The sequence below is a fragment of the Odocoileus virginianus genome, chromosome 30, assembly GCF_023699985.2.
Source record: "Odocoileus virginianus isolate 20LAN1187 ecotype Illinois chromosome 30, Ovbor_1.2, whole genome shotgun sequence".
In the NCBI taxonomy this organism is placed as follows: Eukaryota; Metazoa; Chordata; class Mammalia; order Artiodactyla; family Cervidae; genus Odocoileus; species Odocoileus virginianus.
This window is the reverse complement of record NC_069703.1, coordinates 31,713,876-31,738,211: the sequence shown is the minus strand read 5'-3', so window position 1 is coordinate 31,738,211 and position 24,336 is coordinate 31,713,876. Positions and strand designations below refer to the sequence as shown.

At 53.3% G+C, this 24,336-nt stretch overlaps 1 protein-coding gene across 1 annotated transcript; it reads right to left on the bottom strand.

Moving 5' to 3' along the window:
* Positions 1 to 14,542: 14,542 nt before the first annotated feature.
* PLA2G2F (phospholipase A2 group IIF) lies at positions 14,543 to 23,026 on the bottom strand. The gene is made up of 4 exons (XM_020899177.2): positions 22,943 to 23,026; positions 19,606 to 19,750; positions 18,115 to 18,224; positions 14,543 to 14,715 (listed from the first exon to the last, which is right to left on the bottom strand). Exons 1-4 carry the CDS (start codon positions 22,980 to 22,982, stop codon positions 14,543 to 14,545), a joined length of 468 nt encoding a protein of 155 aa, XP_020754836.2. The 5' UTR covers positions 22,983 to 23,026.
* Between the last annotated feature and the right edge of the window lie 1,310 nt (positions 23,027 to 24,336).

The window sequence follows — 24,336 nt, the reverse complement described above, 5'->3', positions numbered from 1 at the left end:
TGGGTGGACTCTCATCATTCTAACACTCAGCTTGTAGGGGAGATTGCAAAAATGACCACAACTGGAGCTTTCCCCGGGGTCCAGTGGTCAAGACTCTGCCTTCCAATGCAGGGATGTGGGTTTATCCCTGGTCAGGGAACTAAGATCCCAAAAGCCACAGGGTAATTAAGCCCATGTACAGCAACTAAGACCCAAGGAAGCCAAATAATTAAATAAATAAAGACTCCTTGGTTAAAAAAAAAAAATGCCCGCCATTGTTCTTCCCTCTCTGTATCCTCAGCCCTCAGTCTGTTGTTCAGTTGCTCAGTCACGTCCGACTCTTTGCGACCCCGTGGAGTGCAGCACGCCAGGCTTCCTTGTCCTAATGCTCAGCTTTTCCCATCAAGTGGTAGAGTCTGTTTCCCCCCACTGTGAACCTGAACTCTGAACTGGCCTTGTGACTTACTGTGGTCCATAAAACATGATGGAAGCGGTGGCCCACGAGTTCCCCGGCGAGGACTCAGGAGGCCCAGTGTGCACACCCTCTTTCAGAACACTGCCACCGCCAAGAGAAAAAGCCCAGGGAGGCCTGCAGGAGGATGGGAGACCGCCTAGCCATCTGGGCTGAGACCTCAGACCTGTGAGAGCACTTGGCTAGGGTCAGCAAAGCCAGCTCACAGATGACCAGAGACCTGGAAAACCTCAGTGAGGCTAGAACAACTGCCCAGCGGAGCTCTGGCGACACCACGCCTTGTGGAAGGGCGAGCTGGCCCCGCTTACATTATGCAGTTTCGGTGTGGCTTGTCACGCGGTCTAACTCACTGATGTAGCTGGTCCTCACTCCCCGAGACTCAGCACTGTGCCAGGCCTGGAGGTGACAGGAACAGCATGGCGTGCCCCTGCCCCTTACCTCAGGGCTCTGGAGGAGAAAGGCAGATGCTGACTGATGGGGAGACAGTGGAAACAGTGGCTGACTTTATCTTTTGGGGCTCTGAAATCACTGCAGATGGTGACTGCAGTCATGAAATTAAAAGACGCTTGCTCCTTGGAAGAAAAGTTACGACCAACATAGACAGCATATTAGAAAGCAGAGACATTACTTTGCCAAAAAAGGTCCATCTAGTCAAAGCTATGGTTTTTCCAGTAGTCATGTATGGATGTGAGAGTTGTTCTATACAGAAAACTGAGCACCGAAGAACTGATGCTTTTGAACTGTGGCGTTGGAGAAGACTCTTGAGAGTCCCTTGGACTGCAAGGAGATCCAACCAGTCCATCCTAAAGGAAATCAGTCCTGAATATTCACTGGAAGGACTGATGCTGAACCTGAAACTCCAATTCTTTGACCACCTGATGTGAAGAACTGACTCATTTGAAAAGACCGTGATGCTGGGAAAGACTGAGGGTGGAAGGAGAAGGGGACGACAGAGGATGAAATGGTTGGATGCCATCACTGACTCAATGGACATGAGTTTGAGTAAACTCCAGGGGCTGGTGATGGGCAGGGAGGCCTGGTGAGGTGCAGTCCATGGGGTCGCAGAAAATCAGACACGACTGAGCGACTGAACTGAAGAGAACTGATAAATCCCCAGCTGCCCGAGGCTCAAGGCCACACAGGTGACATGTGGAAGGACAGTGACTTGAGCCCAGCTGACTCTCCTCGCCCTAAGGTTCCTGCCGCAGGCTCATCCCAGAAAGAATCCAGTTCTGGAGAGACCAGGGGAAGGGTACTGGAGGAGGCTGCCCCAGGATTTACACTTGCCCTGCGGGGAAGCTGAGCTTCTGGGTTTAGTTGCTAAGTTGTGTCCAACTCTTTGCGACTTCATGGACTATATAGCCCACCAGGCTTCTCTGTCCATGAGATTTCCCAGGCAAGAATGCTGGAGTGGATTGCCATTTCCTCCTCTCAGAGATCTTCCTGACCCAGGGATTGAACCCTTGTCAACTGCACTGGCAGGCAGATTCTTTACCACTGAGCCACCAAGTTGTTGTGTGGTTTCATTCATTCATTCGTGCGTTCACTCAATGCCCTGATGCCCAGTGTGCTGAGTGAGACAGGGCTGAACGCTGGGGGTTCAGTGGGAATAGGAGGCCCCCTCTCCCCCTGACACCTAAAGCTCACAGCTGAGCTGGAGACAGGTGAGGAGTGGGGCGCCCAGATGCAGACATACCTGGGGGTACCCCATCCAGGCCTGCTGGTCAGCAGAGGCTTCTAGACCTGAACGTGAGTTGGGAGTAAGCCAGGCCAGGCAGACAGAAGGGAGAGAGCATGAGGCAGAGGGAATGAGCAGAAGCCAGGCAGGAGATAAGGGAGGAGGCTGGTGCCTGGGAGGCCAGGGGTGAAGGTGAGTTGGAGGCAGGAGTGGAGATGGAGGGGGTGGGAAGCAGTGAGCGAGGGGGCTGGAGAGAAGGCCAGAGTCTCCTATGAAGGACCCTGGAGTGAGGACCAGCACACACAAGCCCTCTTCCTCTTTCTGGGCCCCAGGCTCCCTATGATAATGAAGAACCAGCATTTGTGTACCCCTGACCCTTCCTGAAGCCCCCTTTCACCTGTCCTCATGTTGTTGGTCAGCAGCAGGATCTCAGGACAGCTTCATCCCCATTTCAGAGATGGAAACAGAGGGTCTGACCCGGCAGGTGGGGCTGAAATGGGAACCCGTGTCTTCTGATTCTAACTTTCTTCTTTCCCATCCCCTTTCTTGCAATGAGGGGCGGGGAGTTGGCGGGCTGCTCTCTGAGGCTAAGGTTCTGCAGTTGGGGTTCAAACCCCGCTTCTGCTGCATGACCTCAAGTAACTAACCTGGCTTCTCTGGGCCCGTTTCCTCCCCTAGAAACAAAGCTATGAATAGCCCCCGCCTCGTAGGGTTGCGAGGAGGGTTAGCCGAGTTGGCACACGCAGAGCTCTGAGCCCAGTGCTGGCTGCAGGAAATGCTTAGTACACTTGGCTCTTCTACCTGGGCCTCGACGTCCTGAGACCCCAAGCTGCCAGCCTGGGGGCAGGAGGGCAGCGGGCTTCCAGGCGCGTGTGCACACCCCCTGCCTCCCGATGCCCAGCTTTGCTGGTGGTCACAGCTGGCAGCATCAGCTGCTCGTCAGAAGCCGTAGCCAGGGAAGCTGACAGCGCTGTTTCTGTGCCAGCCTCCGGGTAGGACAGGGCCGCCTCCTGCGTTCACGGTCGGCTCTGAGCGTGGAGAACTGGGCAGGCTGGGTCGGGTCAGAGCTGGGCAGGCGTCAGGTGCCCGGCCTTGGGTCTAGGGCACTAAGCGGCCTCCCTCCCTCCTCCTTCTGCCTCCCCCTCCTCCTCCCCTCCCTGACCCCCAGCAGCCTTGTGCAGAGAGCCCGATTTTCTTTGCTAAACCACAGGTTTGCTCTCCCAGGTTTCCATGTGCCAGAGAAGGTCACAGGCCATCCATCCCCATCAGCATCTTCCTTCCTTCCACCCACCGCCCTTTGCTGACCTGACCACCAGGACCTCTGTCCCAACACGCAGCCCAGGGCCTCAGTCTCCATTGCTGACTTTCCAGTCTCGACCCCAGGCCTTGTGCCGGGAGCATCCACCTCCATGGCCTTGTGCGGTTCTCAGACCCCACGATGCTCGTCATTATTACCCACGTTTTACAGAAAGGGCAGATGGAGACTGGGAGCGGGTAGGGTGACTAACCCAAGGCCAAGTGGCCCTTGAAAGACAGAGTCCGTGTTGCGCCTGGTCTGTTCCTTGTGAGATGTGTGGCGATGATAAGGTGCAGTGACAGTGACAATTTCCTAGTGCTCTCTTGGGCATTACCAGCCTGGGCAGCATCTCTCACTTTGGGTTCAGACCCAGAGGGGCAACAGGTGTGGAGCAAAGCCTGGATGGTGACCGATTGTGGCCCATTGTCTTCCGTGGTGGCTCAGACGGTAAAGAATCCGGCTGCAATGCAGGAAACCCGGGTTCAGACCCTGGGTATCAGGAAGATCCCCTGGAGAAGGAAATGGCTACCTACGCCTGTATTCTTGCCTGGAGAATTCTGTGGACAGAGGAACCTGGCGGGCTACAGCGCACGGGGTCACAGTCTGACCCAACTGAACTACTTACATCATCATCATCTACGTGACCACTAGGTGTCACCCAAGTTCTAGAAAAGACTTGACAGCCACTCCCTGGAAGGGTCTGAAGAACAGGAGTGAGAATGGAAGGCTGACCAAGCTCTGGGCAGAGATGGTGCAGAAAATCAGAACTGGGCAGAAGTTAAAGTGATGAAAGTAGATTTTGTTAACTATGGCAACAGGGGGAAAAGAGACAGTATAGAACTGGGCTCAGGTTTTTTTTTTTCTTCTTTTTTTCATTTACTTGGCCGAACCAGGCCTTAGTTGTGGCAGGCAGGAGCTTCAGCCTCAGTTGTGCATATAGGGGTCTTCAGTTGTGACATGTGGGACCTAGTTCTCCATCCAGGGATGGACCCCAGGCCCCCTGCGTTGGGACCGTGAAGTCTTAGTCACTGGACCCCCGGAGGAAGTCCCTGGGCTGAGTTGTTAACAGAACAGAGAAAAGTGGGGGTTTCTAACTAAGGAGAAGTGTGGGGGGAATCAGTGTATAGAATCTTGCTAAAAGAATGGTGGGGGGAGGTGGTTACTAAACTGACCTGACAGGATTCTTGCTAAAGACAGGTCATGGTGATCAGATATCACCTGTGAGCTGGGTGGGAGGGCAGGGCAGGTGGGGTGAGAAATTTGATCAGATATTGAGGAAAGGCGGGAATCTTCACTAAATTGATATAGCATGATTCTTGCTAAAACTCACTCCAGTATTCTTGCCTGGAGAATCCCTTGGATGGAGGAGCCTGGTGGGCTATAGTCCATAGGGTCGCAAAGAGTCAGACACGACTGAAGAGACTTACCTTGCATGCGTTGCTAAGACACAACAATGATGCAGAGATGAATACAGAAGCTCGCAGGCTGAGGGCAAGTTGAGAAAAGGTCTCAGAGGAGCCTGACTGAAGTTTGGTCAAGGAGAGAGTCTTTGCCAGTCGTTCCTCTCGTTCAGGGAAAGAGGAGATCTTCTTTCTCCGGAACCGTGTGAGTTCTAAGAAATGGAATGTTTCCTGCCATATCAGTAAACAAAGGATGTCGCAGTCATCAGTGATTGCAGCCTGCGCAGATGGTGAGCCGGTGAGCCCTAAGGGAACTTCTAAGGAAAGTTCTAAGGAAAGCCTGCCATCTAGCAGCCATCAGACTGCAGCCACTCCCTATGGTGAGCCCTGGGGAGACTCAGGGTGTGAAAACACAAGATGCTAGACCCAGATAGGTGAGGTGCAAATTGAAGGAATGATTTCAGCATGCCCAGACTCTTGCTTCTCTCCATACATAGAGAGGCGCTAAATTCCTTAACTTGGGATACCTGATTTTCATTCATTTACAAGAAGCTTTTGATATTCACCACTACCTGCCCTTTGTTGCAAAACTCTGATACAGTCCTAGCTCCTCTCCTTGCCTTCCCAGGGCAGATTCTCAAAGCTAGTTGAAACACTGTCTCTCAGGCTGCAGTTCTCATTTTGCCCCAAATAAAACTTAACTTGCAACTCTCACATTGTTCAAACTTTTTTCAGTTCAGTTCAGTCGTGTCCGACTTTTTGCGACCCCATGAACCGCAGCACACCAGGCCTCCCTGTCCATCACCAACTCCCGGAGTCCACCCAAACCCATGTCCATTGAGTCGGTGATGCCATCCAACCATCTCATCCTCTGTCATCTCCTTCTTCTCCTGTTCTCAATCTTTCCCAGCATCAGGGTCTTTTCAAATGAGTCAGCTCTTCCCATCAGGTGACCAAAGTATTGGAGTTCCAGTGTCAACATCAGTCCTTCCAATGAACACTGGACTGATCTCCTTTAGGAATGACTGGTTGGATCTCCTTGCAGTCCAAGGGACTCTCAAGAGTCTTCTCCAACACCACAGTTCAAAAGCACCATTTCCTTGGCACTCAGCTTTCTTTATGGTCCAAATCTCACATCCACACATGACCACTGGAAAAACCATAACCTTGACTAGACGGACCTTGTTGACAAAATAATGTCTCTGCCTTTTAATATGCTGTCTAGGTTGGTCATAACTTTCCTTCCAAGGAGTAAGCATTTTTAAATTTCATGGCTGCATCACCATCTTCAGTGATTTTGGAGCCCAGAAAAATAAGTCAGTCACTATTTCCACTGTTTCCCCATCTATTTGCCATGAAGTGATGGGACCGGATGCCGTGATCGTAATTTTCTGAATGTTGAGCTTTAAGCCAACGTTTTCACTCTCCTCATTCACTTTCATCAAGAGGCTCTTTAGTTCTTCTTCACTTTCTACCATAAGGGTGGTGTCATCTGCATATCTGAGGTTATTGATATTTCTCCCAGCAATCTTGATTCCAGCTTGTGCTTCCTCCAGCCCAGTGTTTCTCATGATGTACTCTGCATAGAAGTTAAATAAGCAGGGTGACAATATACAGCCTTGACGTACTCCTTTTCCTATTTGGAACCAGTCTGTTGTTCCATATCCAGTTCTAACTGTTGCTTCCTGACCTGCATACAGGTTTCTCAAGAGGCAGGTCGGGTGATCTGGTATTCCCATCTCCTTCAGAATTTTCCACAGTTTATTGTGATCCACACAGTCAAAGGCTTTGGCGTAGTCAATAAAGCAGAAATAGATGTTTTTCTGGAAGTCTCTTTTTTTTTTTTTTTTGATGATCCGTCGAATGTTGGCAATTTGATCTCTGGTTCCTCTGCCCTTTCTTTCTTTTTTTTCCTCTGCCTTTTCTAAAACCAACTTGAACATCTGGAAGTTCATGGTTCACGTATTGCTGAAGCCTGGCTTGGAGAATTTTAAGCATTACTTTACTAGTGTGTGAGTTGAGTGCAACTGTGTGGTAGTTTGAGCATTCTTTGGCATTGCCTTTCTTTGGGATTGGAATGAAAACTGAACTTTTCCAGTCCTGTAGCCACTACTGAGTTTTCCAAGTTTGCTGGCTTACTAAGGGCAGCACTTTCACAGCATCATCTTTCAGGATTTGAAAATAGCTCAACTGGAATTCCATCACCTCCACTAGCTTTGTTTGTAGTGATACCTCCTAAGGCCCACTTGACTTCACATTCCATGATGTCTGGCTCTAGGTGAGTGATCACACCATCATGATTATCTGAGTCATGAAGATCTTTTTTGTACAGTTCTTCTGTGTATTCTTGCCACCTCTTCTTAATATCTTCAGCTTCTGTTAGGTCCATGCCATTTCTGTCCTTTATTGAGCCTATTTTTGCATGAAATGTTCCCTTGGTATCTCTGATTTTCTTGAAGAGATCTCTAGTCTTTCCCATTCTATTGTTTTCCTCTATTTCTTTTTTTTTTTAAATTAATTAATTAATTATTTTTTACAAACTTTTTTTTTTTTTTTTAGTTGGAGGCTAATTACTTTACATCATTACAGTAGTTTTTGTCATACATTGAAATGAATTAGCCATGGATTTACATGTATTCCCCATCCCAGTCCCCCCTCCCACCTCCCTCTCCACCCGATCCCTCTGGGTCTTCCCAGTGCACCAGGCCCGAGCATTTGTCTCATGTACCCAGCCTGGGCTGGTTATCTGTTTCACCCTAGATAATATACATGTTTCAATGCTGTTCTCTTGAAACATCCCACCCTCGCCTTCTCCCAGAGTCCACAAGTCTGTTCTATACATCTGAGTCTCTTTTTCTGTTTTGCATATAGGGTTATCGTTACCATCTTTCTAAAGTCCATATATATGTGTTAGTATACTGTAATGGTCTTTATCTTTCTGGCTTACTTCGCTCTGTATAATGGGCTCCAGTTTCATCCATCTCATTAGAACTGATTCAAATGAATTTGCAGTGATCGCTGAGGAAGTCTTTCTTACCTCTCCCTGTTATTCTTTGGAACTCTGCATTCAAATGGGTATATCTTTCCTTTTCTCCTTTTCTTTTTACTTCCCTTTTTTCCCAGCTATTTGTAAGGCCTCCTCAGACAGCCATTTTGCTTTTTTGCATTTCTTTTTCTTGGGGATGGTCTTGATTCCTGTATCCTGTACAGTGTGATGAACCTCCATCCATAGTTCATCAGGCATTCTATCAGATCTAGTCCCTTAAATCTATTTCTCACTCCTACTGTACAGTCATAAGGGATTTGATTTAGATCATACCTGAATGGTCTAGTGGTTTTCTCCACTTTCTTCAATTTCAGTCTGAATTTGGCAATAAAGAGTTCATGATCTGAGCCACAGACAGCTCCCGGTCTTATTTTTGCTGACTGTATAGAGCCTCTTCATCTTTGGCTGCAAAGAATATAATCAGTCTGATTTCGGTGTCGACCATCTGGTGATGTCCATGTGTAGAGTCTTCTCTCGTGTTGTTGGAGGAGGGTGTTTGCTATGAGCAGCGCCTTCTCTTGGCACTGCGCGGCGGCTGTGCTGGCTCAGGAGCGCGGCCGAGAGGAACTACCCCATGTCCAAGGTCAGGAGCAGCGACTGCGCTTTGCTGGAGCAGCCATGAAGAGATACCCCACGTCTAAGATGAGAGAAACCCAAGTAAGACAGTAGGCGCTGAGAGAGGGCATCAGAGGGCAGACAGACTGAAACCACAATCACAGACAACTAGCCAATCTGATCACACAGACCACGCCTTGTCTAACTCAATGAAACTATGAGACATGCCGTGTGGGGCCACCCAAGACAGACGGGTGATGGTGGAGAGGTCTGACAGAATGTGGTCCAATGGAGAAGGGAGTGGCAAACCACTTCAGTATTCTTGCCTTGAGAATCCCATGAACATTATGAAAAGGCAAAAAGATAGGACATTGAAAGATGAACTCCCCAGGTCGGTAGGTGCCCAATATGCTACTAGAGATCAGTGGAGAAATAACTCCAGACAGAATAAAGGGATAGAGCCAAAGCAAAAACAACACCCAGTTGTGGATGGGACTGGTGATGGAAGCAAGGTCCGACGCTGTAAAGAGCAATATTGCATAGGAACCTGGAATGTTAGGTCCATGAATCAAGGTAAATTGGAAGTGGTCAAACAGGAGATGACAAGAGTGAACATCGACATTCTAGGAATCAGCGAACTAAGATGGACTAGAATGGGTGAATTTAACTCAGATGACCCTTATCTCTACTGCTGCGGGCAGGAATCCCTTAGAAGAAATGGATTAGCCATTATAGTCAACAAAAGAGTTCGAAATGCAGTACTTGGATGCGATCTCAAAAATGACAGAATGATCCTGGTTCGTTTCCAAGGCAAACCATTCAATATCACAGTAATCCAAGTCTGTGCCCCAACCAGTAATGCTGAAGAAGCTGAACTTGAACAGTTCTATGAAGACCTACAAGACCTTCTAGAAATAACACCCAAAAAAGATGTCCTTTTCATTATAGGGGACTGGAATGCAAAAGTAGGAAGTCAAGAAACACCTGAAGTAACAGGCAAATTTGGCCTTGGAGTACAGAATGAAGCAGGGCAAAGGCTAATAGAGTTCTGCCAAGAGAATGCACTGGTCGTAGCAAACTTTTTTCAGCAGTTCATTTCTCAACTGATCATTTTTTGTTCATTAGTGACCAGTGGAACCATCTGTTGAGACTTGGCAGTAAAGGGTATTTTCTGGATGGTTGTGAACCATCAAACATTTAAACGAGGGGATTTCTATGAAAAAAAAAGAGAAGAAAAACAGAGATTAATGAGTAGAGCAATTAAACTTAGTTTCTCAGTCCAGAGGGCAGCCAACTGAGAGGGTGAACTTGAAACATCTGTAGATGGGGGAGCGAGGAGAGTGGCGGCAATCTGTCTTCTTCCTGGTTTGCAGTTTGCAGCATCTTTGTGGATGGCCCAGACATCGGTGTCTCGGTCACGTTTGAGTCTTGGAGAAGAGCCTGGATGCATCCAGCTTCAGGTCACAGGGCTTCTTTAGAAAGTTCCTATAAGTTTCTGGAGAGTTGGGTTTAGTTCCCCCGTGATTCCAAGTCAAGAAGGATGGGGACAAAAATTGGAAACATTCATTTGGAGAGTTGTAGCCACATTTTTGGAGAAAACTAGAAGAATTAATCAAATGTGCAGGATGGCAGAATCTGTGCGGGTTTAAAGGCAGATAACAAAGCATAAAGGCAAATGGCGTCTAACAAGAAGTGAAAGATAGCTCAGAGACAGTGAATAGGACTATGATGTAATAACCCGTGAGGCTGTACTAGGCTTTCCCACTGAAAGTGAGAGGGGGCAAAGTTTTCAAAATGCACAATGTGAGAGATGTGAGTTGTTTTATTTAGGGCAAAATGAGAACTATAGCTTCTGAAATAGTGCTGAGGAAATGCTCCAAAGAGTTTAAGAGGGGAGGCGTCAGAATATATGTGATTTTGGTGAAGGAAGTTATGCACCATCAAGCACACATTTTAACAAAAGATTCCTGTTAGTCAAGAAGGTTGCTGTTTAGTTATGAGGAGCAGATGTCTCCATAAGTGATTTTAGTGCTTTTCTAGATATGAGAAGATGCTAGAAATTGGGCTCATAAAATCTTCTCCTGAAAATATCTAACTGAAGACCTGTTCTGCCACTTTTCCCCAGAGCACAGAGAGCCTCATTCCTGAGGCTCATTTCCACCCTGAACTCCTTTTAGGGAGTGTTGAAAGTCAGCAGCTGCAGTGTCTAGTGACTTCCTTCTTATGGAAGTACCTGGCAAGTGACAATTTTTAGTTGGCAGAGATCCCAGGGTCCAGTGGTGAATCTGACTCCTCCATCTGAGTCACAGCTCCTAGCAAACCAGAGATGGACAGTAAAGTGGCCAAAACAGATTTTTATTCAAAAACTCTTGCAACAGAGGCCAGTATAGATTTGGACTCAATTCCAAATACGTTTTCAGGTCCTCGGTTTTCTGTTTTTTCACTGGAGTATAGATGGTTTACAGCGTTGTGTCGGTTTCTGCTCTTCAGCACCCTGAAATCCTGAGTTTTCTTAAGTGGGGATTTATAGCAGGAGTTGGAGGTGGGGATGGAAAATTGCTGAGAGGGTAGGGAATTCCTGCTGAACTGACCAAACAGGATTCTTGGAGAAGGAGGGTGGGGGTGATCTGATATCACTGGTGGGGGAGGGGTGGAGGAGGAGAAATCTGATCAGATACTGAGGGTGGGTGGAGGTGCTCAATGAACTGATGTAGCAGGATTCTTACTAAAATGGGGCGATGGAAACCCACATGTGGAGGCCTAGTTGGGAAAAGAACTCACAAGAGCCTGCCCAAACTGTGGTCAAGGAGAGCATCTTCGTCGGTGGCCGTTCTAGACCAGCGGAAGGAGGTCCAGTGCCCTCCTCAAGCCTGAGCATAAAAGACCTCACTAACTTGAGGAGAGAAAGACCACCCAGACTGGGTTAAGCACAGTCATTCCTCAAAAACCATGGCCCCGTTCTCCCTCGCCACCTCCAGAGGCATCTAATACACCGTTGCAGCTCCACCCCACCCACTCGGGGGCCACTTCCGGGACTGACACAGACCTGCTCGGGCTCCATCCTGACCCCACCTGGCCCCATACGTCAAGGCTGTCGGTCCACGTGTCTGCCTCCAGCCCCAGGCTGTGGGCTTCCTGTGGGCAAGGGCTGTGTCTGATCAGCGGTGTCTACTGTGAAGCCCAGTCTGGTCCATAGGAGACCCCCAGGACAGGTTCACTGAATGAATGAACCAATCAGTGGATGACCACATCCAAGGCTTTTCAACCTTTTGACCAAAGAGTCCCTTTTCTCCTTGCAGTAGCTCGTGTGAAGGGGCAGTAGGTACCGCAGGAAAAGCAGGGCTGCTCATGGAAGGATGAGTAGGAGGCCTCCAACTCCTGCCTGCTCAGCCTCCCCTTCCCCAGAGGTCACCCCTGGGTGTCCCAGGAAAATCCGCAGCTTTGGGGAGCCTCTGAAACAGCTGCTCTGGTCTCTCAGCACTTGGGGAAACTGATGCCCCTCACAGGTAAGGGGTCAAGCCAGGACCCTGGAGCTGGCACCCTGCTGGACTTTAAGTCACTTGTCCCACTGGCCCCAGCGGCCCGAGTCCTCGTTAAGAAGGGGCAAGGAGGTGACGTGAAAAGTCAGAGGCTGAGGATTCAGAACCCAGCACCATTACTAACGGCCTGGGTGACTTTGGGCAAGTTACCCGCCCTCTCTGGGCCTCGGTTCTCCAGCAGAAAAAAAGATGGGATGGACGGAGAGCATCATGGAGTGGACGCCGGGCAAGCTCTCAGCCCACTGGCTGCTCGCGCTGTCTGATCACTGGACCACAGCTCTACTTTCCAACCCTCCCGACACTTGCGCCTGTGCTGGAGGGTGGCTGCTTCTGTCAGGCCAGGGGCAGGAAGGGGGCAGGACATGCCCACCGCTGGGCACCAGGGAGCCCATTTTCCCCAGAGCTGGAGACCTGGCAGGGAGTCGCTTGCTTTCCCCCGATGCCTGGCTAGTGGGTGCCCTGCCAGGGAGGATCCAGCAGCAAGGAGTTAAGGAAGGAGGCCTTTATTAGGTTGAGGAGGGGGTGTCGGGTCCTGTGAACAGTCTCTTGGGGTCGCAGCACCTGGGAGAGCCTGGGGTGAGGTTAGGGGGCAGGCAGAACCCCTTAGCAGCAGAATCGCCTCCCAACACCCGGACTTTCAGGAGGGTGAGGGTGTGTTTGTGTGTGGAGGGGCACAGCCAGGGCTCCCGTGGGTAAGGGGCCCAGGCCTCTGTGGTCCCCACCTCTGGGGGGTGCTCCCCATCCTGACTCCATCCCTGCCTGGTGTTGGGGGGGGGTGGCAGGGGCAGAGATTCAGCTCAGAGAAGTCGGGGGTCAGCCCAGAACGAGGAGGAGAAGGTGGGCTCCTGGGAGGACCTTGGCGACTGCACAGATGGGGTCAGGGCAGGCGCGGGACCACAGCCGTCAGGGGGTGAGCGGTGGTCCCACACTGAGTGCTGACCCCAGCCCCCGGGGCAGGTGTCCTAGAAGATGCGGCTCATTGGGGCTCTGTCCAGTCCTGTCGTGGTTTTTTGTAGACATTCTCGCCACTCCCACAGCCCTCCCCTGGGGACTGTAAGTCCTCGGGGAACTGGGGAGGGCTGAGATTCCTGGTGGATGTTCTGAGCATCCCTGGGGTCACAGCGCTGCACCACTGGGCCCCTCGGGGTTGACGCCAAAGACAGGAGGCGGGATGTGTTGGGGCACCCTGGGCGCCCGGAGGCCGCTGACACCTGAGGTCAGCAGGGCAGGCAAGGAAGGCGTACCTGGGGAGACAGAAGGGCTGGAGCAGCGTCAGGGGGCGGCCTGCCAGGCTTGACCCTCCTCCCCCCGGCCCGCGGTCTCCTGGGCCCCAGCGGGAACCTGGGCCCGAGGGGGTCCCCCATCCCCAAGGCTCCTCCACCCCCTTCTCCTGCCAAGACCGCTCTGGTCTGGAGTCTGGTCCCCGCCGTGTCTCCCCGCTCCCCCCTCCCTTCCCTGTCCTCATCCTGTTCCCTGTCTACCCCTTCTTGAATCTTCCCCATGGCCTTCTGCCTGGCCCTGGTCCCTCCTGCCTCCGTGTCCTCTTCCCTGAGCTGGGTTCTGGCTCTCCGCGCCCTCTGCACCAGGGGGATTCGGAGTTGAGGCTATGGCCTTGTCCCTCCTTGTCCAGGGAGAGAGGCTTCTGGCGCATTCCACCCCCAGCCTGGCTGCTGCGTGGGGGCAGGCGCGGGGGACACCTGGCCGTCTGGGCCGGGACCCCCTGGCCTGTGTGTTGTCAGGGACCTGGGGCGCTGGGGTCGGGGCCTCCTCAGAGCTGGTCAGGGCTGCGGGGCTGTGGCCAGGCTGCTCCTCTGACCTGAGTGGGTCGGCGGGAGAGGCAGGATGGCATGCCCAGGGGAGCACATTTGTGTGTGCCCCCATCTGGGTCCCTGTGGAGCTGGGGCGGGGCGGGGTGCATGTGGGTTCTGTCAGGGCCCAGGAGCCTGCTCGGAGGCTCTTTGGGTCACTGAGGCTGGATTTTGGGGCTGGGACACAAGCCCTCTGACCATCCGATCTGGGCCGGGAAACGTGTGCCAACTCGAGGGAGGCCAGGATGCTCTCTAACGGGGCTCTGGAGGCCCCCAAAGCATGGATCACCCCGACTAGTCCTGCGGGAGCAGCCGAGGGGCCCCCAGAACCCAGACCTGTGACCAGCACTCTGTCTGCCTGGGAGCCTGCTCCTAGGACACAGTGAGCTCTGGGCCTGTGCTGGCTGCCGCAGGCCTAGGTCTTGAAGACCCTGGGATCCACCCTTTCATGCCTGGCTCAGTCAGCGAGAGGCCCCTCTCGGAGGCCCCCAATCTCTTCCACGCTTGGGAGAGACCCCAACAAGGCATGTGCCCCCTGCCATGTCCAGGACAAAGCCACACCCAGGGCTGGGCTGGAGGAGCCTGGTGGCCAGGACCAGGACCCAGACCTTTCCTATTCTTCTGGGGCCAGTCTCGCTGGAGGGCTCCTGGCATGAGGCGGCCAGACGCAGCCGGGGGCTCCCGATCCACCCCCACGTCTGCCTGCTCCATCCACCTGGCCCCTAGAGCCAGAGCCCCCTCCCGGCCCCCCGCCAGCCCCCGGGGGACCTAGGGAGGCGCGGGGGGCGGCTCGTAGACGCTGCAGCTGGGCGTGGGGCCCTGGCAGTAGATGTTGAGATAGTTGCGGTGCTCCTCCCTGTATATCTGCTTCCGGAAGCACAGAGCCACGCTCCTGTCACACTCACACGTCTGCTTGTCACACTCCGTCTGGTTGAGCTCGCCTGTGGAGAGTGGAGCGTGCGGACCCCGAGGTCACAGGGGGCCCCCGAAAGTGGTCCCGGGCTGGCTGCACCATAGTCCGGGGGGCCCACCCTGGGCCTGCAGGCACAGGAGGTCAGGGCCGGGGCCCAGCCTCTTGCATCCCCAGCCCTCCAGGTGCCCCTGACGTGTGGGAAACAGAGAACCATGGAAGCCCAACTGGACAGTGTTGAGTTGGGGAAACTGAGGCTCAGGATGGGGTGTGGTTTGCCTAAGTCACCCAGCAAACCCGGGGCTGAGCTGGGGTAGAAACTCAGGTGTCAGGAACTAACCGCCCCACCCCCCCATCTCCACCCCACCCCCTCTCCACTTTCTACCATCACAGGCTCCCTCTTCAAGCCCAGAATCCCAGCACCCCCACTCTGGAGGGCGCTGTGGTAAGGATGGAGGGAGCAAAACACTTGTGCAGAGCTTAGCCCAGTGCCTCCCATGGAGCAAACGTTGTTATTATTGGCCTTCAGAAATCATCTACCCTTGAGTTCTCAGCTCAGGTGAGCTTTAGGATAGACTGCTTGTCACTGATCCGCCACTAAGTTGTGTCTGACTCTTTGTGACCCCACAGACGGCAGCACGCCAGGCTTCCTTGTCCTTCACTATCTCCAGGAGCTTGCTCAAATTCATGTCTGTTGAGTTGGTGATGCCAGTCAGCCATCTCATCCTCTGTCGCCTTCTTCTCCTCTTGCCCTTAATCTTTCCCAGCATCAGGGTTTTTCTAATGAGTTAGCTCTTCACATCAGGTAGCCAAAGTATTGGAGCTTCAGTCACAGCATCAGTCCTTCCAATGAATATTCAGGACTGATTTTCTTTAGGATGGACTGGTCGGATCTCCCTGCAGTCCAAGGGACTCTCAAGAGTCTTCTCCAGCACCACAATTCGAGAACATCCATTCTTCGGCACTCAGCCTTCTTTATCGTCCAACTCTCACGTCCATACATGACTACTGGAAACACCATAGCTTTGACTATATGGACCTTTTGTCAACAAAGTGATGTCTCTGCTTTTTAATATGCTGTCTAGGTTTATCATAGCTTTCCTTCCAAAGAGCAAGTGTCTTTTCATTTCATGGCTGCAGTCACCATCTGCAGTGATTTTGGAGCCCAGGAAAATGAAATCTGTTTGGAGTGCTCTTAAAACAAAGGCTGCCCCACCCCACTCCTGGCAATTCAGATTCAGTGAGTCTGCGGAACCTGATAATTGCATTTCTAACAAGTGATGCTGATGCTGCAGGTTCAGGGAACCCTCTTCAAGAACCACCCACTAGCCCAGTGGTTTGCAAACTTACAAACTTTCCATCAGCAGAATCCTTTCTCTGATGTGAAACACTTTATCAAAGATGAATATCTCAAGTGGCTGAAAGAGAAGCCATCTGAGCTATAAAATACAGCAAAGAGCCAGCTGGACCACTCAGAGGTACCCCCCCATCACCGCTCACAGCAGCTGACCTGCTGGTCCCAGAAATCTCCAGAACCCAGTGTGAAAACCACAGCTCAGGTTGGTGCACAGTCTTAGGGGTTGAGGAGGGAGATCTGATCTGCTTAATGGACTCCTCTATCAAGCAGCAGCTGCACTCTTCATCTGAACAGCAGCATCTGAGGAACTCTCAGCCCCGGGCTGCCAAGGGGCCCCAGAAGTGCTCGGGTCCCCACCAGACTCTTTCCCAGAGAACAGGAGTCTTGAGTTTGTTTTTGTTTTTTTTTTTTTTTTTCAAAACTGACGTTGCTCGTGAGCTCTTAGCGAGGCGTGACACACAGCCTGGTTAATGTAAGGGGACAGAGGGAGCCTGGGCTGCCCAGGGGATGCCTGCTGACCCTGGCAGGACCACGAAGGGGAGCTGCCACAAGTGGGGATGCCTGGGCTGTCAGCTTGGATGCTGCGCCCCTCGGGGAGGGAATGACCATGGAGAGTCCATGGTAAAGTGAGGGAACCTGCCAGGCCTGGCTCCAGCATCTCAAATCCCTAGAAACACTGGGTGTCCTAGCACGGGGCCACCTCATTTACTGGGGTCCCAGTGAGAGAACTAGAAGGGAGGGGGTCTGCTCACATCCAAAGTCCTCAATGTACCCATGGGGAGACTGAAGCCAGGTGGGGACGGACCCTGCCCAGGGCCACACGGGGAGGAGATGCTGGCCGAACCTGGGTGTCAACACAGGACTCCAGACTCCCAGGACAGCCTGCTACAGAGTCTCAGAATCACCCGAGGATCTGGTTAAAAACAGAGAGAACTGGGCCCACTCCAAACTCAGCCCACTGAATCAAAGTCACCCTCTAAGTTCTCCAAAGCTGAAGTGGGGACTGAAGAATCAGGGTGTGTATTCAGATGGGGGCCTCAGATCGCTTCAGGGCTATATGCCAGAGCCTATTAGATTCAGCAAGCAAGCAAACAAAAGCAAGGTGCCTGGTGAAATCTGAATTTCAGACAATAAACAGTTTTAGTATACAACCACCAGTGAAGTTACTCAGTCGTGTCCGACTCTTTGCGATCCCATGGACTATAGCCTACCAGGCTCCTCCATCCATGGTATTTTTCCAGGCAAGAGTGCTGGAGTGGGTAGCCATTTCCTTCTCCAGGGGATCTTCCCAATCCAGGGATCAAACCCAGGTCTCCCGCATTGCAGATAGACGCTTTACCGTCTGAGCTACCAGGGAAGTTTTAGTATAAGTGTATCCCAAATATTGTGTGGGGTATACTTACACTAATTCTTTATTTTATATTGATACTAATTAATGTTCTGCTAGGATTTAGTATAAGTATGTCCCATGCAATATTTGGGCTTCCCAGGCAATGCTAGTAGCAAAAAACCCACCTGCCAATGCAGGAGAAATGAGAGAGTCGGGTTTGATCCCTGGGTTGGGAAGATCCCCTGGAGGAGGGCATGGTAACCCACTCCAGTATTCTTGCCTGGAGAGTCCCAGGGACAGAGGACTCTGGCAGGCTGTAGTCCATCAAGTCAAATAAAGTTGGACACTGCTGAAGCAACTTAGCGTGCACACACACACGCACATGTGCACACACACGCACGAATGCACACACGTGTGCACACGCATGCACACACGCACACACACACAATATTTGGGATATTTGTTGTTGTTCAGTCGCTCAGTTGTGTCTGACTCTTTGTGACGCTGCAGCGCACCAGGCTTCCTGTCCTTCACCACCTCCTGCATTTTGCTCAAACTCATGTCCATCGAGTTGGTGTAAACTTACATGAAAACACTTTTCACTGTTTATCTGAAATTCAGAATTACTGGGACATCCTGTATTTCATCTGGCAGCCCTGCCCACAGCCCCCAGCACAGGCTAGGGTGGTGGCTGGCAGTTCATGCTTCTCCTGGGGGAAGGGGGTGATGGTGGGGACACTCACTGCAGACAATGTTAGTGTTGTTCTCGATGGTGTAGTCATAGTGGTCCACGTAGGTGTGGCAGCCCAGGTCAAAGAGCTTCTGGTAGCAGCAGTCGTGGGCATGGCAGCACCTGGGGCAGGGAGGGGAGAGTAGGCAGATGTGGCCAGGCTTGGCCCCTCTCCCGCCGGCAGTGAGCCCTGACCTGATCAACTGTTCCCATCCCTCACGAGTAAGACCTTCAGACCACGGCCCAGAGAGGGCAGTTACTTGCCTGAAGTTACACAGCCAGAAGGAGTCAGGCCAGCGCTCCGGAATCTTGTCCACGACCCCCTCTCTCTGTCCTCTCCCCAGAGCTCCAGCCCTCCCTACCCGGAGGCCTGGCTGCAGCTGTTGGAGGGGTCAGGGTGGGAGGGAGGGGCCTGGGTGAAGCCCACGGCGGAGGAGACTGGCTAAACGAAGGGGCTACTCCTGGCTGTGCAAGATGGCCAGGGAGGGACCAACGTCTGGAGGAGTAAGAGGGGCTTGGGGGTGGGGGACAGGGAGCCACTGCTGATGTGGCTGTCCCATCCCCTCTGGTGAAAGGCAGGCAATATGCATTCGTCAATATGCAATATTAGCCAATATGCATTTATGAAGCCCCCAGGGATACCAGACCCGGTGCTGGCTGCTTTGGGTGAGGGAAAGGAGCAGAGGACAAGCCAGGGCTTCCAGGAACTGCCAGTCTGATGGGGGAGGCATGGTCCTGCCCTACAGAGCCTCCTGTCTGAGGAGGCAGGGGTCTCAGCCCTTGCTTTGTCCAGCTTTGTGATTACTGATCTTATGTGAGTTTGAAAGAACGTGAAAAGAAAAGTGAAAGTGAAATCACTCAGTCGTGTCCGACTCTTTGCAACCCCATGGACTGCAGCCCACCAGGCTCCTCTGTCCATGGAATTTTCCAGCAAGAGTACTGGAGTGGGTTGCCATTTCCTTCTCCAGGGGATCTTCCCCACCCAGGAATCAAACCCAGGTCTCCCGCATTGCAGGCAGACACTTTACCCTCTGAGCCACCAGGGAAACCCATGTGTGTTTGGGGACAGGTCAAAGGTTCCACTGAGAATGGAAATTCTAGACCCTAATGCTGGGAAAGATTGAAGGCAGGGGACGACAGAGGATGAGATGGTTGGATGGCATCACCAACTCAATGGACATGAGTTTGGGTTAACTCCGGGAGTTGATGATGGACAGGGAGGCCTGGCGTGCTGCGGTTCAAGGGGTTGCAAAGAGTCAGACATGACTGAGCAACTGAACTGAACTGAACTTGATGCCTCCAAGCCCAGGACCTTGGAAATGGAGAATAGGAAGCGTCCCAGACGGTTGAGGAGAACATAGGTCAAATGTCAGGCTTCTGGTTACAAACTCATTGAAGAAGCCTCCTTGGGAGAAGGGCCTTCCCCCACCACTTGGAGATTGGCTGGTCTGACCTGGGCTGTCTCTACCCAGTTCTGAGAGTAACCCTGCCTCTCGGGACCTACCAGTCCACCTCATCCATGGGCAGGCCGCGGCCCCCCAGCCCGCAGTAGCAGCCGTAGCCCACGAAGGACAAGATGGCGTTCCTCCCAGTGACCGTTTCCACCATGGACTTGAGGTTGAGCAGGCTGCTGTGTGCCGCAGGCAGGACTGGCAGACAGAACCGAGGGGTATGATGAGCTCCCGGCCCCGTTCGTGGCCGCTCCTGCCTGCCTGGCTGTCCTCCCAAATCCCCAGGGCTGGGGCCAGGGGACAGGAAACAGGGGGCAGGGGAGGAGGGCAGAGGAGAAGGAGGGAGCACTCCACAGGGCGCCCCATGTGGTGCACTGCCCACGTCCTCACACTGAGCCCCACAGCCCCCAGAATAAAGTGATAGTGGGCCCTGCCCGACGCCCTTCCATGCCTGAATCCATCAAGGGCTCACTGCAGTCCTGTTTAAAAAAAAAAAACCATTTTACAGATGAGGTGATCGAGGCCCAGAGCATTTAGCAACTGGCCCAAGGAGACATTGTTGAAAATCAGTGGAGGCAGAATTTGGACCCAGACAGGGAGAGCCCAGTGCCTGACACACCAGGGGCTTCCCAAATGCCACGTGCTCTCCTGAACACGGTTCTGGGCCCTGCTGGTTTGGCCTGGCTCCTGGGCTCCCAGCAGGGCCTGGGGCCAGAGCATCTCAGGGTTAATCCAGAGACAATTGGGTGTTCTGGACATGCAGTGAACACACTCACACATGCATACACACACACACACACACACACACACACACACGCCCATGTATACATTTCTTCCCCTTTGTCCTTGTCTCACAGGTAGTGCAACAGCCCTTCCGATACCAGCAGAATCATGGAGTCGGCTTCCCGGCGATCTTCAGGCTGCTCGCCCCAGGGCCGTCTGCTGCCCTCCTGTTTCCCTGCCTCCCGGGCTCCCGGGTGTGGTGGCTCATGGACAAGTCAACGTCGAGCCTGGTGTTTGGGTTCTTACCTGGGTGAAGCCGTCCACACCCTCCCAACGCACACAGGCAGGAGGGCCGGTCTTACCCCATTTTATGGATGAGCAGCTGAGGCTCAGAGAGGTAATTTGCCCCAAGCAGCCTGGACATACGTGGCAGAGCCCAGACCTGAGCCCAGGTCCGTGACCCCCGGAAGCTGGGATGCCAGCTCACCACCCCTCACCCCTGCTGCTCCCCTGGGAGGCTCCTCCACCTGTGCCCAGGGCAAGGTGCCTAGTTCAGCACCTTTCCCCCTGCTTTCAAGTCATTCTTCCCACCCTGCCCCCTGGCCTGATGGAGGAAATGCACTGGGAGAGGGAGGAAGCCAAGAATTTCAGAAACAGAGCCCAGATGGAATCCCAAAGGCTGAAATGACTTGCTTCTGGAGACTTGGCTGTCCAACATTGCTAGTGATGATGGGGGAACCCACCACCTCGAACTGTCTTGGTGAGAAGGGCACAGACTTTGGAGTCAGACAGATGCAGGCCCAGAACTAAGGTTCCCTAGGCCTTGGTCTTCCCATCTGTAAGATGGGAATAACAACCCCAGCCTCCAGGGAAGTGCAAGCACCCAGCTTGCATCAGACCCCTGCTCTTCCCACGACGTCTCAGAGAGCTGATTTAGGGAATCCCGCTCCATCTGCCTCTCCCAGTCTATCTTTGGGATTTTTGTCATTGCAGAGAATAAATAGCAAATGAAAGAGGAAACAAAGGTGTGGGGAGAAATGGCCGACGACCTTAAGAGGGTGGTTTAGAGCCTGTAAATGACTATTTGGGCCTGGGGCAGGGAGGAAGGGGTCCCTGCGACCTGGGGGCCTGGCTCTGATTTGGCCATGATGGAAGAGAGGGGGGGTTAGAAGGGTCCCCAGGAACATCAGCTTCCCCCAGTCCTTTCTGTTCTTCAGGGTTCTTGTCACCAGAATCAAATGTGTGCCCAGAAGCCTGGGGGTCAGACAGACCCCCATCTGCAAGCAGGCTTTTCCATTAGTGCTGCGGGGCCAGGGGCAGGGTTCATAAGTAAGACAGACTCTCCCCTCCAGGGCCCGGGACCCATTGCCCGCTGTGAGGTCCTGGCCTCCTGCCTCTAATCCTGTAGGTGTTAGCCCTGGTGGGGGGCAGCTTCCATACCCGGGACCCCTCAACCATCAGTTCTCATCGAAAACTCACCTATCCACATGCAGGACAGACACACGTCATACCCTCACACGCAGGCAGATGTAAACACACACTCACCCGCCGCACACTCTCCTCCATATATCACACAGTTACACGCACACTCACCCACAAATACCTCCCACCCACACATGGTCTCACAAACAGACCCACACTCGCCTCCCACACCTATACACACGCATACACACTCCCACTCACGCACACATGCAACACCCGGAGCGGCCACGTCTGCACTCCACTCAGAGCAGGAGAAACAAAACCTGTGTTCACTCAGCCTGTAGCCTCTGTGCCCGGCCCCTCGGCTGCGCTGGACTCAAGGGGTTATTTTCTAAATAACAGGCCACTGTGCCTGAATTCAACCAACCATTTCTCATGTCTGGCCGCACTTAACTTCATTTTGGTTCTGGTGTTGTCTTTCTTTGTCTCAAACCTGGCTGGGTTCCGGGGGTGCTGACCAGCTGGACGGCCAGCCAGTGGAATACTCAGTCTCCCTTCTGCCCACACAGGCACCTGCCACCAGGACGCCTGCCCGTGAGTCAGCAGCCTCGGTGGCCCAGGGCGGGGGTGGGGGGTGTCCCTCCAGAAAGAAGAAGGAAGAGGCCCCCGGACCCCCTCCATCGTCTTCCGGTACGTCTCACACCCACATACTGCTCCACACATGCATGTGCAGATGTGTGCGCCCTGCATGCACCTACACACTCCAGAGATGCACATGCTGCCGTGAACACGTGCTTACCCATCTTCCAGACGTGTGTTACGCAACACAGACATCACCATGTGCCCAGACACACCCCCTACACGTAGACCTGCGGATACCTGCATGCAAGCTCACTAGTTCCTGTCTGCACGTACATGCGTGTGTACACAAATGTGTTTTCCTGTGTACACAAGCGCCCCAGTGTTGCCAAGTGTCCTGACGCCCAGCCACCACCGGCACTTTACGATGCTTGCTCAACTGTGCACCCTGCGCCCTGGAGGCTCGTAAATAGTTAATGCCAACCGCCTTGGGTGTGTTTACAGGTGGCTGGAGGAGTAAACAGCCCCACAGTGAGAACGAAGCCCGGCACAGCCAGGGAGCAGAGACCCAGCGGCGGGTCTGAGAGCCTGTGGCCAGTGGCTGAGTCACAGGAGAAAGGCTGGAGTCGGGGTCAGAAGGAGGGGTTTCCCAGCACCTTCACTCACCGCTGCCGGCCAGGACGGTGATGATGATGAAACTCTTCATCCCCAGGCGAGATCTGAGAGGGGGAGAGAGCCCAGTCCTCAGTCTGTCCCTCCCGCCGCATGTGGTTCCTGGCCGGTGGCTCCCTCCTGGGCCTTGTTACATCCTCGGTCAACACCACCCCTCGATGCCCGGGTTCCCGCACCTCCCGCCTGCCTGCCCCTCTGGGACGAACAGCAATGCAGAGCCAGGAGGCACAAGAAGCCTCCTTCCCTTCCACCCCGAACCAGGCTTCCACGACAGGAGAGCTCCCTGTCTCTTGGGGTTGGATCTGGTCACACATCAGAACCAGCCCCTTTCATTCGCACGCCAGTCACGTGACCCCTCCTGGTGGCTGGCTTTTGTACCTGGAGCCAAGGGACCCAAGTCCCTGGGTTCTAGCTGCAACTCTACTTCCAAAATGTTGTGTGACCATCAATAGATCCCTTACCCTCTCTGGGCCTCAAGTGCCTATGAGGATTGATGGATCCCAAGGGCTCTGGTAGTGCAGAAAATGCAATATCTCAGCCATCATCAGAGGCTCAGACTTTCTGAAGAAGTGGGTTCTAGGAGCCAGCTCTCCACCCACCTCCCTGCTCGTCTCCACCGAGGGCTCCATCCCAGGGAGGCAGGCACCTACCTGGAGGTTCCTAAAGAGGTCCTGAGCCTTGGGCCCCTCCTCCCAGGGTGGTGTCTAACCAGCCCCTTCTTCCTGTACCCTTTGGGGTTGGCCGGAGCCCCATCTGGCATCTTCTGGGTCCTGGGGGGCCAGCGACATAGGGCTCGCAAGGTCCACAATCTGCTCCAAAGGCTGCGGGGAGCAGGCCCCAGCGTCTTGCTGCCACGCACTGGCAAGGGAGTGCCGGGGCAATGCCCCTGGGCAGGAAGCAGGTGGCACATGGCCTAGAAAAAGGAGGCCCCGCCTCCGCCCCCGCCCCGCCCACAGCTGCCCGGTCACATCCCACCCCAGGGTGCTCGGGCCTTCGGGATGTACTGGACAAGGACTTGGCCCTTCCCCAGGCATCTGAAGGGAAATGAGCCCACGTTCTCTCCTTTCTCACCGGAAAGGGATGAGGACAAGTTAAAGAAAAGCATTCAGTAATACTTGTTAAAGCACAGCCAGGCAGACCATTTATTCAAGGCGGTCGTTGGACGGGGTGGAGGCACCGCTGACTCCCAAGGGCCCTCGTAGAGAGAAGCTGAAGGTTGTGAGCCTTGCCGGGAAGAAGTTGCCATCGAACTTCTTTCCATCAAAGGAACCTGTGAGAGTCTTGCATCCCGGGGACTGATGAGCAGGCTTCTGGGCCAACGTGCTGAGGCTTCCCCGGCAACGCCCCAAGTCCACGACAACCAAGAGAGAGAAGGCTGGAAACCGCTC